The sequence below is a fragment of the Primulina tabacum genome, chromosome 10 (genome assembly GCF_025594145.1).
Source record: "Primulina tabacum isolate GXHZ01 chromosome 10, ASM2559414v2, whole genome shotgun sequence".
NCBI lineage: Eukaryota > Viridiplantae > Streptophyta > Magnoliopsida > Lamiales > Gesneriaceae > Primulina > Primulina tabacum.
Window position 1 is genome coordinate 20,202,232 of NC_134559.1, and position 20,329 is coordinate 20,222,560.

Here is a 20,329-nt window from a genome sequence, read left to right on the forward strand (position 1 = left end):
ATGGAAGTTTTTATGGATGATATCTCTGTGTTTGGGTCATCATTTGATCATTGTTTGCAGAATCTAACACTTGTTTTGCAGAGATGCCGAGAGAAGAATCTAGTGTTGAATTGGGAGAAATGTCACTTTATGGTCTCAGAAGGTATTGTGCTTGGGCATAAAATTTCGGCTAGAGGGTTAGAAGTGGACAGAGCCAAAGTTGTGGCAATTGAAAATCTCCCACCGCCGAAGAATGTGAAAGGGATCCGAAGTTTCTTGGGACATGCCGGGTTCTATCGTCGTTATATTAAAGATTTCTCTAAAATTACTAGACCTTTATGTAATCTGTTAGAGAAAGATTCTACATTTATTTTTGACGATGATTGTTTGCAGGCATTTAACAGGATCAAGACAGCACTGATTTCTGCACCCATCATGATAGTGCCTGATTGGAAGGAGCCCTTTGAGCTCATGTGCGACGCTAGTGACTATGCTGTGGGGGCAGCACTGGGACAAAGACGGGATAAGATGTTCAAAGCTATCTACTATGCAAGTCGCACACTCATTGCAGCCCAACAGAATTACACAACTACTGAGAAAGAGATGCTAGCAGTGGTGTTTGCATTCGACAAGTTCAGAACATATCTCATTGGCACCAAGGTAACCGTTTTCACTGACCATGCAGCTCTTCGTTACCTGTTTGCCAAAAAAGATGCAAAGCCCAGGTTGATACGATGGATACTCCTACTTCAAGAATTTGACTTTGAAGTCAAAGAAAAGAAAGGTTGTGAGAACCAGGGTGGCAGATCACTTGTCACGCCTAGAGCTGGAAGAAAGAATTGAAGGTGGAGTGATAAATGAGTTGTTCCCAGACGAACAACTCTTCAAGGTAAATGTTACACATCCTTGGTTTGCAGATATAGCAAATTTTCTGGCTGCAGGGGAATTACCTTCAGATTTAACTTATCACCAAAAGAAGAAATTTCTTCATGATGCCAAGTTCTATCTGTGGGACGATCCTTTCTTGTTCAAGAGATGCGCTGATCAGATAATTAGACGATGTGTGGCAGAGGAAGAAGCGGGTACGATTCTAGAGCAGTGTCATTCCTCACCCTACGGTGGACACTTTGGAGCATCTAGAACAGCAGCTAAGGTAATACAGTCTGGTTTTATTGGCCTAATCTGTTTAAGGACAGTTATACTTTAGTTAAGTCATGTGACAAATGCCAAAGAGTTGGCAATATTTCTAGACGACATGAATTACCACTAACAAATATTTTGGAGGTGGAACTCTTTGATGTCTGGGGTATTAACTTTATGGGTCCATTCTCATCCTCTTTTGGTCAATCTTACATTTTACTTGCTGTTGATTATGTGTCCAAATGGGTGGAAGCAATTGCCACCAGTACTAATGATGCTCGAGTTGTTGTTAAGTTTGTCCACAGGAACATCTTCACAAGATTTGGAACGCCTAGAGCCATTATCAGTGATGAAGGTACGCATTTCTGTAACAAAATTTTTAACTCACTGTTGGCTAAGTATGATGTGAAGCACAGGGTGACACTGGCATACCACTCGCAAGCTAATGAGCAAGCAGAGATATCCAACCGGGAGATCAAGCAGATATTAGAAAAAACAGTGAACACAAACCGGAAGGACTGGGCAATTAAGCTAGATGATGCTTTATGGGCGTACAGGACTGCATACAAGACACCTATCGGGATGTCGCCTTATAGGTTGATCTTTGGGAAAGCTTGTCATCTACCTTTGGAACTGGAGCATAAAAAATTTTGGGCTGTGAAAAAGCTCAATTTTGATATGGGAGCATCGGGCGAGCAACGACTGTTGCAGTTGAATGAGATGGAGGAATTCAGGAATGATGCATACGAAAATGCAAAGATATACAAAGAAAAGACCAAGAGATGGCAAGACAAGCAAATTCTTCGACGAGACTTCGAACCAGGGCAACAAGTGTTATTATTCAATTCTCGACTGAGGCTGTTTCCTGGTAACTTAAAATCACGATGGTCTGGACCATTCACAGTGGAAACAGTGTACCCACATGGTGCAATTGAGTTAAAGTGCAACAATGGTCAGACATTTAAAGTTAATGGTCAAAGGGTCAAGCACTACTTTGGAAATGAAGTGCGACACATGGACAACATCCCACTAGGAGAACCAAAGTAGACAGGAGAAAGTCAGGCTGAAGACGTTAAACCAAGCGCTGTGTGGGAGGCAACCCACATTTATTTATTTTTGCAGTCGTTTTGTTTATCTTATTTTATTTCAATTCCTTAGTTTATTAATTTTAACTTTCTCTACTCAAGTATTAATTTGCATTTTCTTAATTTTGCAGGTATTTAAAAAAAAATCGAGAAGCTTATAAACTGCGCGACGTATTTTTGCGCACATGCGCGATATTGGCAGAGGGCTCGGCGCACATGTGCCACTCAAGGCGCGCACATGCGCGACACACAGAGACATCGGCGCATATGCGCCATTCAGAGCGCGCATATGCGCGAAAGACCACTCGACGGGCAGAAACCTTCGCGCATATGCGTGAGATTCAGACGCGCATATGCGCACGACTAAGTTTTTTGTAAAAAAAAAGAAGAGATCAGATCGCGAATTACTCTCAGAAACACACTCTCACTCTCAGAAACCCTCGCCGCCTCTCCTCCTCCGAAACAACACAGCGCCGCCGCCGCCTCGCAGACCACCGCGCCGCCCGCCTCTCACGAAATACCGCCTTCAGGCACAGCCACAAGTTCCGACACACTCCTAATTCCGGTCATCTCCTCGTTCAAATAAGGGTTCCTCCAGATTTTGTTCACATTTTCAGATTTGTAGAAATTGGTCCAAGCAACTTGGGGAACACTTGTGATATTGTGAAGTGGGTACTTCGATTTGTTCTAAATCAGTTTGTGCTTGGGGATATATTGTATTGCTAACCGGATTAAGTGGTTTTGTGTGATTATAATTGCTACGTATATTGGGGTGTGATTACCGGATTTTTAGCTCTTCAATTGTTGAATTTAGTTGGTGTTGGTTGCGATATTTGAGTATTGAGTGATGGCACCGAAAAAAAAATCAAAGAGGGGTGCCTCTTCTTCTGCGAGCTTTGATTTGCACCGGTTTTGGAATGAAGAAGCCCAGCAAGTTTATGAGAGATCGATGACCCGGTCCATAATCCCGGAGAGGGGATTTAATTTATCGATAGAATGTGGTATGATTGTGCGTGATCTGGAGCGAAGACAATGGGTTGAATTTGCTCACCCCCCTCTAGATGCTGTGATTTCAGTTGTGCGAGAGTTCTATGCTTATCTGCGGATACGGCATGACGAGTCAAAAGTACTGGTTCGAGGTAAATTGGTATCGTTTGACTCTCAAACGATAAACAGGATCTATCAGATGCCAAGCCTCAACGAAGACGAGTACAGTGAATTTCTAGAAGAGGGGGTTAATTATTCAGAGGTCATTCGGACCGTGTGTCAGGCAGGTGCCGTATGGAAAATGAGCTCGAGTGGTCCAATCTCTCTGAAGAAATCCGATATGAGCCCCAATGCAAGTGCGTGGACATCGTTCGTGTTGGCTCGGGTTCTCCCATCCTCGCATTACCACGATGTAACCAAAGACAAAGTTGCACTTGTCTTTGCTATTTTGACGGGCAAATCTGTTGACTTGGGAAAAATAATTTATGGATCGATCATGAGAGCCGGCACAGGATTAGCCACGGTCGCCCTTCCATGACCTCACATTGTTACCGATCTATGCAGACAGGCCGGCGTCTCCTGGTCGCCTGATGAGCAAGTGCTTAAGCCGAAGGCTCCCATTGTTGCCTTCTTTGGCGCTGCCTCTTATATGCCCCCCGAGAATCGAGATGACGAGGAGCTACCACAGGCACAGCTTCCACCACCACCACCACCACCTAGGGCAGCCCGACAGCGCAGGGGAGACCGATTTCGTAGACTTGAGATAGAGATGGAGGACCAGAGGAGGCTACTAGTTGAGCAGCGCCAGGTGCTGGATTCGCTTCAGCACCGCACCGACCACTTCATGGGATACATGATAGACTTCACGTCCGTGCATGCTCAGCAGTTCCCAACTTTAGGTCCAGAGGATCCCATGTTTCCTCAGCCACCTGCTTGGCCACCACAGTATCCAGAACCTCCTCCACAGGCTCCACCCCAGCACATGGACGAAGATGTTGATGATGATGACGGCGAGCACTGACGCTCGTCGTGGGAGGTATGATTGTCCCGTTCTTTTTTGTTTATACATTGAGGACAATGCATATTTTAAGTTTGGGGGGGTGATTTGAGATGAGTTGATGCCTTAGTGTTTAATTTTGATGTTCATTTATTTATATAAAAAAATATATATATTTAATTTAGTCTTTATGCTTTTCTTAGTCATTAAATTTTTTTTTAATTGTGGAATTAAGGTGATAACCAAACAATGAGGAGAGTTGACCCGAAGCACATGTTCCTTGATTACGAATCTAAGATTGCTATGATTGTTGATACATCCGATGCTAAGAGAGTGTTCATGTGATTTGTGACTTGGAATGTATGAATGGACTCCAAAACCTGCGTGTTGATTACTTGTTATTGAGTTGCATGTTTACTAACACAAAAATGATTTTGGCAGTCTTTGAAATATGTTGGGCCTGTTTTTCCTTGAATAAGTTGTCATTTGTCAGCCCTTTGAGCCTAAATGAGAATGAGATGTGTGATTTGTTCTGTTTGAATACCCGAAAACATGATCTATCTGTGCTTGTTGATTGGTAAATTGAAAGTAGTCTAGAACTTGGTTTGGCACTCTTCGAGGCGAGATACGGGTATCGTGTGACATAGGGATGATTTATGCGATTTTTGGAACGTTTGAGGCTTTCAAGCCTACCCATAATATCATATTATACCCTAGTGTCCCATGTTTGAACTTAATGAAAATCGAATGGAGTGTGCCAAGGCACACAAAAGCCCCCATTCGTGTCAATTCTAAATCCCTACGTCAACTACCAACTTTTGAGCACATACACTATTACCTACCGAAAACTGAGAGGAAACTAACCTGTGTATCACTGCAAAAGTTCTTCTCCTTTGTGCGCATATAAGAATATCATTGTGGAAAAAGAAAGAAGAAATGTTGAGAAAGGGAGAAGGAAAAAAGTTGAATACAAAATAAAGTATGACGTATGGATGTGAAAAAGAGGACAAAATGATGAATATGTTGTGGCAAAGCAAGTGGCTGTGAAATAAGAGGAAGAAGGAGAAGCGTGTTGAAAAATAAATTGGTTGGTTTCTCTCATTTTTGATTCCCTACTTTCATTTGTAGCCATTAACCATAGCCTAAAGTTATAAACTTAAAAGACCTATTAACCGAGTCACACGTACCCAATATACTAGTGGAGAAGAGTTGTCAAAGTTAAGCCTATGGACACTTGAAAAATGCCGTCAATAGGCACAGAATTTGACTGAGTACACGTGCGCATCTCATGATATTGGATTTTATTTGGTTAATTATTGTCTTCATATTACCACTCTGTTTAGCCAAATGTTACCCTATAAGTCCTGTTGATTTGTGAAGGTAAATGTGTGTCTCAATGATTTTGCTAATTACATGTGTGTCGAGGAGTCCAAAATTTTATGAGATGAAAAGTTATGAACTTATCTTGGCATTTGGAGTGGGTAAACGAGAATAGCAGAACACACACGCACGTGAACTGTGAGTAATGTGGCATGTGTTTGATTCAATATCATGGAAACTGTAATCTCTGAGGCTAGTGGTTATCCTTTTATTCCACATTCTTGTTCGTTTAGTTATTTTCTTTAGGTTGTGTTTAGTCTAGTTAATGTTTTATTTTATTTTGTTCGGGACTAGCAAAAGTCAGTTTGGGGGATTTGATAAGTGCATTTTGTGCACTTAAATTATCCCTATACTTCGTATAGATTGTTAGTCTTTTTGGGCGGAATTACGCGCTTTTGTTGTTTTTCGGTGTGATAGCAGGAATTTAGGCGCGGCTACGACATGTGCGTGAAAACGAGCTAAAATGGCACCTAGAAGAAGAAATGTGAGCAAACATACAGTGAGGCTCGCGCATATGCGCGAGCGATGCGCCGAAGCGATGAAATACAGTGAGCCCCGTGCACATGCGCCACACATGGCGCGCATATGCGCGAGAGAGATGAAGCGAGACTAGAGAAGGGCGCGCATATGCGCGAGAGAGATGAAGCGAGACTAGAGAAGGGCGCGCATATGCGCCACTCAAGTACGCGCATATGCGGGCGGCGCGAACTTTCAGACTTAAATAGGTTTCGGCGTGTTTTTTTAAGGGGGTTCCAAAAATTCTCGACACAGCCGACATCAGAGAGTGAAAGGAAAAAGCGAGAGCCAACGACGGAGCGCGAAGAACGGAGTATAAAGACGCTGAATCCGGACCCGGAGACGCTCTTTCATCTCTCTTCAACACGTTTCTAATTTGATTCTTTATTTTTATCTTTTAATGATTTCAAACAGGTTTTGTTGTTACCTAGATTTGAATATGAACTAATTCTATTTTCTAGAGATTGACGTTGACGTTTTGAATTTTCATTGAATTAATTCATCGTGTTTATTTGTGATTTCTTGTCTTCAATGCTTTTGGATTACTGGCCATAATTCGACTGATCTAATAATTGAGATCTGACACTCGAGAGAGGTGATCGAAATTAGGACAGGAGAAATCGCATCGTCAGATGTTTATAACGTGCAAAAGACGTATAACTTTGGCGAATCCATAAGAGAACCTTGTGTGCATTTATTACATGTTACATGATTTTGAATAGACATATTAAAATCGGTAATAGGTAATACAGTTCTATTTATCACTCGACAGAGGGAATAGACAATATTGTGAGTTCTTGGTTAATAAATAAGGTGCGATTTAATTATGTGGGGACCCGGACGCTAATCCAGTTCTTAATCATCATTAGGATCAGTTTACTAATTCAAGTAATTTGGGTCATAAAAAAAATTTCTTTAAATGCGGAACGTAATGGAATATAACTAATATACATATTCGTATAAAATAAAGTACAAGTCCTGTACAATCTATATTCAATAAAGATTAAGGTTTAACAACTAATTATCAAGTGTTCAAACCATATCGTTAATCCAAGTCCGTAGTCTCCACTCTAATCATGATCTCTCTCTCTTCTTGTCTTGACCCTGATCCTGTCCCACCTGTTGTCATGCACACATACAAACAAGACAACAGCCGGATAACTCCGGTGAGAATTATATTCCTAGTATAAATCATGTATACATGCATTTAATATAAAAAATTATAAAAGCATGAAATAAACATTCATAACATGTATCAAAATCAGAAACGTGAATCAAAATAAACTCGGAATATCACATGTATCCAATCCGACACATGAATCAACACAAACTCTGAATCACACTCAGTGAATCCTGGACACTGACTCGACCCGTCCTAATCTAGGGATCCCGATCGGAATAAGAACATACCCCCACCTACACTCCCGATCGGGGTGGTGGCATGTTCTTATTCACGGACTTTGGCTCTTTCCATATCGAACACCGGTAATAGAAGAAACTCCAATCCTATCAACTCCGATATAGCCAAACGTCCGGCGTCTTGGCGAATCCGCCACACACTGGGCCTATCGACCCTGGCGTCCATATCGAACATCAGTAATAGAAGAAACTCCAATTCTATCCACTTCGATACAGCCAAACCTCGATGACAATGTGCAATGGGCCAGTGACGATTCCATCACAATCAGGCACCTCTGTCACGAGATCAAATGTGTACGACTAGGCACATCCGCCTATGACTCAACACATACATTATCTATAAATCTATAGACCAAAGATATCAATCATATTCAATTGCAAATAACAATGCAATAACACAAAGTATGTGATTTTGGGAAACTCAAGTCGAATCCAACTCGAGTTGTGCAATCCCGCATCAACATCAATTTATACCTTTCATTTCGTTCTGTCGATCGGATTCTGTCAAAGTCTCGAACTCACTGTCTATCAATATCCATCTGGCAACAACAATATCAATATACTGTATCAAGGTATAACTCAAATCAAAACCTGTTCTGATCGATACTCAACTCAAAACATATTATGATCAATGTCACGATCGAACGATACAATCATAATCAATACTGAATCTGATCGATACCACTCTACTGATGATTCAACGACATAGTAATACAGTCTCGATAATCCCGTCAATTTCAATATCACAGATAAAATATCACGAGACATAATCGATATCGATACAACTCATAATTCCAGCAATAACAGATCATAATCTCAAATCTGTACAATCTCAGTCATATCATTTCAGAAAATCATAACAATTACATAAACAGTATGTTCTTTGTTCTGACTTCAATTATATACTGATCAGTATACCCAGAACACATAATATCAGTCAAATCACAATTCCCCCAATATCATAATTTCAAACGATATCAGAATTCAATAAAACTTATGTCCCGTTGTAGCTGTCGTCGCTAGGAACTCGATACTGAAGTCAGATTTCAAATCAGATGACCAGATCGTAAATTAGAACTTGAGCTTTCCTCGGCAGCTCGTTTCTCTTCCTTTTTCATTCTTAAGGCTAAGGATTGATATGTATAGATATATATATACACACGTTGCATGCAAGGGCAAGTGGCTTATCATTGGTGCAACACGTCTCGCGCATATGCGCGACATCACTCGGCGCATATGCGCGAGACACAATTTCTCAGCGCGTGTCTCGGCAGCTCGCGCATATGCACGCCTCCTTGTCGCGCATATGCGCGAGACCTACTGTCTCGTGCAATGCAACTCGCGCATATGCGCGCCTCCATCCGGCGCATATGCGCCAACTTCTCTGGACATTTACTTTGGTTACTGGACACCTCGCGCATATGCTCGCCCTCACGCCGCGCATATGCGCGGGGTCTTCTGCCAAACCCGCGCATGTGTGCGCACCAGATCGCGCATGTGCGCGGATGGCATCTCTCTCGCACATATTTCGCGTCTTTTCTCGTCTTTCCCGGTCTGATTCATTCCGTCTATAATCACATCAATTAATCACTAAATCATTTCAGATTAACAGGATAAATTTCTCGGGCCTTACATTTCTCCTTCCCTAAGATTCGATTTCGTCCTCGAAATCATGGGCAATCAGATCATATCACAGGTAATCATATCAACCCGGAAGAATTGTATACCGGAAGTTAATCAAAAAACTCACTTTAATGAACTACTTCCAGAATCTTTATTTCATTTCAGATTCCATTTAGCAAATAGCTTCTTCAATATCCTACCCATTCCTTTGAACTTCCAACAACGGAATAGTTTTATCCTGAATCATCTTTCTTCTGCTGATTCTGATTTCAATCTGGAATAATGCTTCAAGAAGTATAATCTCATAATACCATTCGAATAACTGATGATAGAATCAATCTTATAATACTGACTATACAACATCCGTGTATACCAATTAACAACTTATAACAAATCAATACTATCATCTCCTATCAATATGGTAATTTTAATCAGGGTTATATTCAATCTTCAACCTCAAATATCAACAGTCATCATCTGATGTTGACATATTCAGTCTATTTATTCTGAGCTGTCTTTATTCTCTTCTGAATCAATTTCAATTTCTTTTTCATATTTCTGATCCTATCAAATCCAATCTTCGGTATCACCGAAATATAATCCCCATACGAAGAAAATCTGCAGTTTTCACTGTACAATGCCTCGAATGATGCTATCTCGATACCCATATGATAATTATCGTTATACGATAATTTACAAGTGACAATAAATCATGTCAACTAGTGCTAACATCCAGCACTACAGTTTCTGGATATTTTCCAGTATTAGGATAGTTCGCTCCGTTTATCCGTTGATCTCTAAACAATAGGTGAAAGATCTGGTTGTATATTCAGCCCAAAAGTACAAAATAATCCGAAAATCGGGGATATGATAAAATCAACTTTGGCATTCAGTGCAATTTGCCTACTTTTCTGACATACAACTCATTAATAGAATCATATCTGTAGGTTTTCATGTATGAGCTAGCACTCGCAGACTAGGTCAGTCTGTCACTCCTAACTCAATCAGTGCTCAATTCCAAAAGGAATGCGATAGCTTCATCACGATATCCCTGGAATATAATCTCATTTCCATTCAGGAATCGAAAAGCTATATAACCAATCTCCTGGTTTCATTCTTTCTGTCTTCGTCTGTTGATAATTCAAACATTTCAGCACTGACTTTATCAAATCTGATCCCATCCGTTTCTACCACCATCTGTCTTTCAAATTATCATACATTTTCTTACCATCAGGATCGATGCTGAATCAATTACTGTACACATATGACAACACATGTCGTTTCGAATCCGAAACATCTGGCACAACAGATCGGTTATTCACATACAATACCGTATCACCTACCTGACATTCTGATTGATACCCTGCTCTGATTATCGATATCAAACTCTGAACATTATGGTCAACTTTCTGAACTGCTTTAATTCTGAAAATTCGTTCTGATTTGGCTGGTACATCAATTCTACACTGTCTACTATATGTTTCAAACACGGATTTCAGAACCACCGCAATATTCAATCAGATTCGAAACATCACCCATCGATACTGATCTGCCAAACTCATAGAATTGCAAATATCTGACACTAACATCATTCCTGGCCAACTGATCACAGCCTCACTGTACTCAGCTCAACAGATATATCGTCTCCGGATGCCACATACTCTGAATACAATCTGTCTCAGTCTAGATTCACATATCAACAGTTTCTGTATACAACATCTCAGTTCTCAGAATATTCAATACAATTCTCCGATATTCAACAAAATCAGTTGTATTTTTCAAATATATTAGAATATCACCGTTAACACAAGCCTAGCATCATCAAAATAGCTCTGAATACATAGTTTATCAACTTCCAAACATAGCTGATATATTATCAAAGAGAACTACTCAATCAGATGTAACTCTCGGCCAGTAATCTTCAACCTGGTATCAAGTCAAGGCGGACATCAATCTCCCTGACTGAAGGCAAACCCGAAATATCATCTGGAAACAATAGCAACACTCATGCCATTGGCAAATCAGCCAAACATAAATTCGATTTTAGTAAATCAACTGAATACATAAGGAGTCCCTCCGCTCCTTTCGATAATCCTCGAGTCATAGCGAATACGGGTATCAAAGGAATTCTAAATCCAGAATCCTTACCGTATAAGGTTCATCCTTCGGCCATGTCGGGTCCGAATCTTACCATCTTCTGGAATTGATCTGTAATAGCTCTGTACTTGGTCAGCATATCATTATTCAAAATGTAGTCACAATCAGACAATACAAGTACACATCAGCTAATTCAATTTCATTCTCATCTTACTGCAGTATACGATGTCTCACAGAATTCACTAATATACAAACTCTTCCCAAAAAGGTAAAGAGATAACAACTACCGCAGATACAGACTCAACAGATAAAGCATACATCAACGTAATTCATTCAGAAATCATGTAGAAGATGTATGAGAATCTCCCAATACATATGGAACAAAATCATAAAAGAACAGATACCTGTCACTACATCATCAAGTGCATCCTGGATCTGTTCCTCGGTCACTACACCAGATGCCTCTGCTCCCTGGAATCTTCGGGAACCTCGCTGTGGACATACTCTCGCAAAATGTCCTGATTGTCGGCAGATACGGCAACTACCAAATACTCCTTGGCGTTGCTCAGTGGGATGTCTCCCTCCGCAAGTGCTACAATAGACCCCGGTGTAACTCTGACTAAAACCACTGGAGCTAGAAAGACTGCTGCCTAACTTCTTAAACTGCTTCTTTCGAGCTTTCAAATAGTCTTTCTTTTCACCACTACTACTACCAGTCTCAGGTCCGAGAGGTGGTTGCTATGGTCTCGATGCTAGAGGCATAAACGAAGCTTTTTTCTGTCTGGTCAGACTGGTTTCGGCTCTCTTGGCCCTACTCAAAGCATCAACAAAACTATAGGGTCAGCCTGTATTTACTAATGTCAATATCTCAGGATTCAATCCCTTAACAAACTGATCAGTCACAGCTTCATCATTCCCAGCCACGTGAGGAGCAAAACGTAGCAAGGTAGAAAATTGAGCAACATATTCTTCAATGCTTAGCTGACCCTGTTTCAAGTTTTCTAACTCTGTCCTCTTATCTTCACGGTACGAACTTGGGAAAAACCTTTTACCGAACTCAATTTTGAAGATCTTCCACGTAATCACTGTACCACACTGTTCCAAGACTCCTTTGGTTGTAATCCACCAGCTCTTTGCGACCTCCTATAACTGATGCCCAATCAGTTTAACTCTACGTTCATCAGGGTACTCCAGGGAATCAAACAATATCTCTATATCATCCAGACAATTCTCACAATCAACATTCGTCTCAGTACCCCTTAGAATCGGCGGTGTCAATGACTGAAACCTCTTCAACTGTATTTTCATCGGAGTTTCTGACACATCCATCTGATCAATCAAGATACTTCCCTGGTTCTGGGATTCTTCGAGGAGTTAATCTGATTATCATAAGGGTTATTACCCAGATACCACAATCTGTTTCAAGTTTCAGTCCTCCTCTGATCATCTTACAGCTGATCAAGAATCGGTTCTGATTCAACCTCAATAATGCATATTACTATATCAAATCAGATAAATCAAGTAACATGTATCAACAAAGCAGTAAATCATGCTAGCAATCACATGCAAGGAAAGAAAATTCATTCTACCTCGCTCACTAGCCTCTATCTTAGTCTCAATCTAATGGATCTATCGCTCTGATGCCACCTGTTGTGGGGACCCGGACGCTAATCCAATTCTTAATCATCATTAGGATCAGTTTACTAATTCAAGTAATTTGGGTCATAAAAAAAAATTTCTTAAAATGCGAAACGTAATGGAAAATAACTAATATACATATTCGTATAAAATAAAGTACAAGTCCTGTACAATCTATATTCAATAAAGATTAAGGTTTAACAACTAATTATCAAGTGTCAAACCCTATCGTTAATCTAAGTTCGTAGTCTCCACTCTAATCATGATCTCTCTCTTTTTGTCTTGACCCTGATCCTGTCCCACCTGTTGTCATGCACACATACAAACAAGACAACAGCCGGATAACTCCGGTGAGAATTATATTCCCAGTATAAATCATGTATACATGCATTTAATATAAACAATTATAAAAGCATGAAATAAACATTCATAACATGTATCAAAATCAGAAACATGAATCAAAATAAACTCGGAATATCACATGTATCCAATCCGACACATGAATCAACACAAACTCTGAATCACACTCAGTGAATCCTGGACTCTGACTCGACTCGTCCTAATCTAGGGATCCCGATCGGAATAAGAACATACCCCCACCTACACTCCCGATCGGGGTGGTGGCATGTTCTTATTCACGGACTTTGGCTCTTTCCATATCGAACACCAGTAATAGAAGAAACTCCAATCCTTGGTGCAACATAATCGATATCGATACAACTCATAATTCCAGAAATAACATATCATAATCTCAAATCTGTACAATCTCAAAATCACAATTTCCCCAATATCATAATTTCAAACGATATCAGAATTCAATAAAACTTACGTCCCGTTGTAGCTGTCGTCGCTAGGAACTCGATACTGAAGTCACATTTCAAATCAGATGACCAGATCGTAAATTAGAACTTGAGCTTTGCTCGGCAGCTCGTTTCTCTTCCTTTTTCATTCTTAAGGCTAAGGATTGATATGTATAGATATATATATACACACGTTGCATGCAAGAGCAAGTGGCTTATCATTGGTGCAACACGTCTCGCGCATATGCGCGACATCACTCGGCGCATATGCGCGAGACACAATTTCTCAGTGCGTGTCTCGGCAGCTCGCGCATATGCGCGCCTCCTCGTCGCGCATATGCGCGAGACCTACTGTCTCGTGCAATGCAACTCGCGCATATGCGCGCCTCCATCCGGTGCATATGCGCCAACTTCTCTGGACATTTACTTTGGTTACTGGACACCCCGCGCATATGCGCGCCCTCACGCCGCGCATATGCGCGGGGTCTTCTGCCAAACCCGCGCATGTGTGCGCACCAGATCGCGTATGTGCGCGGATGGCATCTCCCTCGCACATATTTCGCTTCTTTTCTCGTCTTTCCCGGTCTGATTCATTCCGTCTATAATCAAATCAATTAATCACTAAATCATTTCAGATTAACAGGATAAATTTCTCGGGCCTTAAAAATTAAATGTTAGTCAATGTTAATTTAGCATTGGGGAGACTCGACAAAATCATATCTCTAGATTGCTTTACTCATTGAATTTCTACTGTGTGCTAGAATTACAGAAATTGTTATTTTCTTTGAATTGATTATAAACCAACCATTTGATTTGTCTAAATAAAGTTGAGCTATGTAAATTATGGTAATTAATTTAAAATTTTAAATAATTACTCTTCGTGTGATCGATATCTGTACTCAAACCAGTACTAAAACTTGACACCGTACACTTGCGGTAGTGAAAATACACAACAACAATTAAACGAGGTCAAGCCCTGAGTAATCTAGAATGTCATAAGCTAATGATGCCGAGGGGAAGCTGAGGCATTTCATGGATGGGTTGCGGTCGATCTTGCGCCGCGATGTCAGGGTTGCTGGTCCGACTACCTATGCCGTGGCAGTATCTAGAGCCTTGGTGGCAGAGCAGGACCAAAGAGATATCGAGGTTGATAGGCAGGGCAAGAGGCCCTATCAGGCATCCCAGCAGTAGTAGCAACAACGACCTCAGTTTAAGAGGCTGTTCCAGGGGCAGCCAGGGAAGAAGCCTTATCAGGGACCACCAATGGGCAAGGGTCCAATTCAGCAGCAGAGGGCGCCTCAGAAGCCCGGTGAATTCCCAGTGTGCCCTAAGTTCAACCGCCAGCACCCGGGGCCATGTTTATACGGGTTAGGCAAGTGCTTTAAATGCGGAGCCAGTGACCACATGTTGAAGGAGTCCGCAGTTGAGGCAGCCAACTCAGGGCAGAGTGTTCGCCATGCATGGACAGCAGGCGAACCTAGACACTACACTGCTGACGGGTAACTTATTTAATTTCGTGCAGTATTAAATTTTGCCTTGCATGTTTATTTGAATTGGGATTATTAGGATGCTAGTTGAAATTGTTGGTGTCTCTTGTTGCATGAGGCTACTATTAGAACTTTTTGATATAAGTTGTGTGGTGCTAACGTCTCTCAGGAAATATTTTCATCAAGAGATTAGCCACGAAGGCCCTGATAGACACAAGAGCCACTCACTCCTTTATCCCGGAGACATTCGCTAATTATTTAGACATCAAGTCTATCGACCTTGACATGAACTACTCGGTGACAGTCCCATCAGGGGAAGAATTGTTAGCTACCAGCGTGGTCAGAGATATTGATCTAGAACTGCAGGGCCACCTGGTATATGCCGACTTGATAGTGTTGCCAATGCCGAAATTCGATATTATCTTGGGTATGGACTGGCTGACGAAGAACAGAGTTCTGATTGATTTTTAGAAAAGGTCGGTGTTGGTAAGACCTTTGGGTATGGAGCAGTTTCTCTTTGAGCAAGCTAGATGGAGGAGTTTCCCTCGCATGATCTTGTGCATGCAGGCGCGGAAACTTATTTCCAAGGGGTGTCAGGCTTTCTTGGCCAGCATCATTTCAACACCTAACATACCCACTCCGTCATTATCAGATGTGCCAGTAGTCAGAGACTTCCCAGACGTCTTTCCTGAAGACGTCACAGGTCTTCCACCAGAGAGAGAGGTGGAGTTTGTAATCGATCTTATGTCAGGCACTGTGCCAATCTCTAAGGCACCGTACCGATTAGCTCCAGCTGAGATGTTGGAACTCAAGCAACAGATTCAGGTGCTTCTTGATAAGGAATTCATCCGCCCTAGTTTCTCACCATGGGGCGCACCAGTACTCTTCGTAAAGAAGAAAGACATGAGCATGAGGCTGTGTATCGATTACCGAGAACTGAACAAGGTAACGATCAAGAACAAATACCCACTTCCAAGGATCGAGGACTTGTTCGATCAGTTGCAGGGAGCCACAATGTTCTCTAAGATAGATCTCCGGTCAGGGTATCACCAGCTAAAGGTGAAGGACGCAGATATTCACAAGACAGCCTTCAGGACTAGGTATGGGCATTACGAGTTCTTAGTGATGCCATTCGGACTGACTAATGATCCAGCGATTTTCATGGACTTGATGAACCGGGTATTCCAGCCCTACCTAGATCAGTTCGTCATAGTGTTCATTGACGACATTCTTATATACTCGAAGAGCCATGAAGAGCACAGTCAGCATTTGAAGATAGTTTTGCAGACCTTGCAGAGTCGCAAGTTATTTGCGAAGTTCAATAAGTGTGAATTTTGGTTGGAGAAGGTAGTCTTTTTGGGTCACATAATATCTAGCAATGTTATTGAGGTGGATCCAGCAAAGGTGGCAGCCGTTAAGGAATGGGTTGAGTCGAAGAACGCTTCAGAGATCCGCAGTTTTCTGGGTTTAGCAGGTTACTACCGTAAGTTTATTCAGGGGTTTTTGTCGATAGCAGTACCGCTCACTTCACTAATAAAGAAGAATGCTAAGTTCGTGTGGAGTGGCGAGTGCCAGAAGAGCTTCGATACTTTGAATCAAGCTCTTATTTTAGCGCCAGTGTTAGCCATGCCATCCGGGCAAGGAGATTTTGTGTTATATACCGATGCATCTAAGCTCGGGTTAGGCGCAGTGTTGATGCAGCACGGTCGGGTTATAGCTTATGCTTCCAGGCAGTTGAAGGTGCATGAGAAGAACTATCCGACTCACGACCTGGAATTAGCAGCGGTTGTCTTTGCATTGAAGATGTGGAGACACTATTTGTACGACGAGAAATGTCAGATTTTTACTGATCATAAGAGTCTCAAGTATTTCTTCACGCAGAAAGAACTGAATATGAGGCAGAGACGGTGGTTAGAGCTGGTAAAAGACTACGACTGCGAAATTAGCTACCATCCTGGAAAATCTAATGTTGTCGTAGACGCTTTAAGCAGGAAAGTGGAAGTTGTAGCACAGCTGTCAGTGCAGAGACCCCTTCAGTCTGAGATTCAAAGTTTTGGTCTAGAGGTTTACCGTAATGGCAGAGCTCCTAGGCTGTCTAATCTGACAGTCAAGTCTGATTTGCTAGACCGTATCCGTCAAGGACAGTCTTCAGACGATCAGTTGCAGAAATGGAGGCTGAAAGATGAAGCTAATGGAAGTGTACTCTACACAGTGTCAGATGGTATTGTGAGATACAGAGGTAGAATGTGGGTGCCTAATGTTGATTCAATCAGAGATGATATTCTGACAGAGGCACATGCATCTCCGTATTCCATTCACCCAGGAGGTACCAAAACGTACAAGGATCTGCAGATTTTGTATTGGTGGACAGGGATTAAGTGAGACATCCGTCGATTTGTGTCTGAATGCCTCACTTGCCAGCAAGTGAAGGCACAGCATCAGAGGCCAGCAGGAATGCTTAAGCCACTCCCTATCCCCGAGTGGAAATGAGAGAATATTACCATGGACTTCGTTGTTGGTTTGCCAAAGTCAGTTAGAGGTTTTAATGCCATTTGTGTCATAGTGAATCCACTCACTAAGTCAGCGCACTTCTTGCCAGTGAAGACGACTTTCTCCATGACGCAGTATGCGGAGCTTTATAACAGGGAGATCGTTCGATTGCACGGGATCCCAGTTTTTATTGTGTCCGACATGGATCCGAGGTTTAGATCATCCTTTTGGAAGAGTTTTCATGCAGCTATGGGGACAAAGTTGCTTTTCAGTACAACTTTTCACTGGCAGACAGATGGCCAGTCTGAGCGGGTGATTCAAATTTTGGAGGATCTATTGCGAGCCTGTATGATCGATTTCCAGGGGACTTGGGAATCGAAGCTACCTCTAGTGGAGTTTACCGACAACAACAGTTTTCAAGCATCTATAGTTATGGCTCCCTACGAGGCATTGTATAGGAGGAAGTGCAGATCACCAATTCATTGGGATGAAGTCGGAGAGAGAACAGAAATTGGTCCGGAGATAGTTCAGCAGACTGCAGATGTGGTGGTCAAAATTCGAGACAGAATGAGGACTGCTCAGAGTCGTCAGAAAAGTTATGCTGACAAGAGAAGAAGGGATATCGAGTTTGCAGTAGGTGATCACGTTTTCATGAAGATATCACCCATGAAGGGTGTTATGAGATTTGGGAAAAGAGGCAAGCTGAGTCCGAGGTTAATTGAACCGTTCGAGATTCTTGATAGAGTTGGGACACTAGCTTATCGTGTTGCCCTCCCGCAGAATCTGGCTGGGGTACACAATGTGTTCCATGTCTCGATGCTGAGAAAGTACCTAGCTAATCCTTCGCATGTTCTGAGCTATGAGCCGTTGTAGCTTGCTCCAGATCTGTCATATGAGGAGAGACCTGTCCAAATCCTAGACAGACAGGAGCGCAGATTTCGGAACAAGGTGACCAAGTTGGTCAAAGTCCGGTGGCTGAATCAACCAGTGGAGGAAGCCACTTGGGAGACCGAAGCAGATATGAGGAATCGCTACCCAGAACTGTATGGTAAGATTTAATTTCGAGGACAAAATTTATATAAGTGGGGTAGGAACTGTAGAGCCCAAAATCAGTACACGTAAAACCCATGCATTTATTTAATTTTAAAATGAGCCTTAATGATGCATGATTTATTTAAATGCATGATTTTAAATTTATTTACGTTTATGTGATGCACGTTAAAATATATTTCTCGAGTTTCATGTTTCAGGCGATTATTCGAGGCGAGATCGAGAAAAGAGACCGGTGACAATTTTGGCAATTTAAAAATGCGGTATTTTATTTTAAGTGGGGATTAATGTATTTTAAATAATTTATTAAGTGTTAGTCTTTTAAAGCCTAATTTATTTATTAGGTGATTTTAAGATTTTAAAACCTTTAGAATTTATCATGTCGTGTTTTAAATTGTAATTTGGGTTGTGTAGTGAATTAAAAAGGGGTTAATATTTTAATTAGCCTTTAATTAGTCAATTAAGCACTAATTTACCTTTAATTACATACACAACACACGCACACACACATTATCACCCACACACACATACACGGCTCACACACACACTTTCATCTCATTCTTCATTTTCATTTTTGAGAAAAGAAAACCAAGGGTTCATACTACCTAGAGCAGCCGCCCTTCCCCCTTAAATTCCCAGCAAATTTCGTTGGCTTTCTTCAAAGAAAATCGAGCCAAGTTTGTCCAGGATCGTCTCTTGCATCATCTCCGCTCCCAGATCGTCGGTTCGGTAAAAATTTCATATCAAGGCACGTATATACTATTTTTCCTGCGTCGATCATGTCATAGTATGTGTTGCATTTTTTTATGCGTAAAAATATATGTATGATGTGCAAGGTTTGGGCTGAAACATGTTGGATCGATTTTGAAACGTTTATAGATCTAAAATTTCAAAATTTACTGTTCTTTTAAAAATTTCGATTTTTCGGTCGTGATTTTGAGAAAACTTTCAACAAGAAAATTGTAGAACTTTTTGATACCTTTGATTTGATATAAAATTCGAAATATTTGGATAAAAATTGAGTTAGTTATGATCATTTTCGTAAGACTGCTCAAACTGCATTTTCTGAAAAATTATGTTATTGATGTGTTCTTGAGATTTTCTTGTTGCAGGCTTTGTTGGGCATCGATGGGTGATCATTGCTGCATTTAGGTATATCGAGAATGATGTTGGGATGTATGTCGGTATTTCATTTCGTGTCTTTAGGCACTTGGTTGAGTTAGAAATCGTAGGAATTGATTTTGGTGTCAAATTTCGTGTTCATGAGTTGTATTGCATTGTAAGTTGGACGTCGTTGTTTTGGAGCATTTGTTTGAGTTTGAATGAGTGTTCTAGTACTTTAGGATGGGTCTCGAGGTGTCGATTTATGGTCGGGATGATAGACTTAGGAGAAATAAGCCTTGAATACATGATTTCCCGTTGGTTTACTTTCACCGAGCTTACACGGACCCTTCGACGGACCCTGGTACGGGATCCGTGCCATTGTTTCTTCCGAAGTGTCTTTTTACAGAGTCTGCAGGGACCCTTACATGGACCTAGGCATGGCGTCCGTGCGCTCACTTCTTTTCGAGTATGCTTTCACAGTACATACAAGGACCCGGACCCGGAGGGGTGCACGGGGTCCGTGTACTCCAGTCTTTG

The 20,329-nt window shown here is 41.5% G+C and overlaps 1 protein-coding gene across 1 annotated transcript; it reads left to right on the forward strand.

The window, feature by feature from the left end:
* Window positions 1-2,166, forward strand: LOC142504968 (uncharacterized). Its single transcript, XM_075617804.1, has 3 exons — window positions 1-763; window positions 897-1,132; window positions 1,531-2,166. The coding sequence occupies exons 1-3, from the start codon at window positions 1-3 to the stop codon at window positions 2,164-2,166; spliced, it is 1,635 nt and encodes a 544-aa protein (XP_075473919.1).
* Window positions 2,167-20,329: the final 18,163 nt, after the last annotated feature.

Excerpts from the sequence above, each read along its gene's own strand:
- LOC142504968 (XM_075617804.1), top strand. The coding sequence starts at position 1 with ATGGAAGTTTTTATGGATGATATCTCTGTGTTTGGGTCATCATTTGAT. Across the intron at positions 764-896 it reads TGAAGTCAAAGAAAAGAAAG|ATATAGCAAATTTTCTGGCT; the intron begins GTTGTGAGAACC and ends CTTGGTTTGCAG. Across the intron at positions 1,133-1,530 it reads CATCTAGAACAGCAGCTAAG|CACAGGGTGACACTGGCATA; the intron begins GTAATACAGTCT and ends TATGATGTGAAG.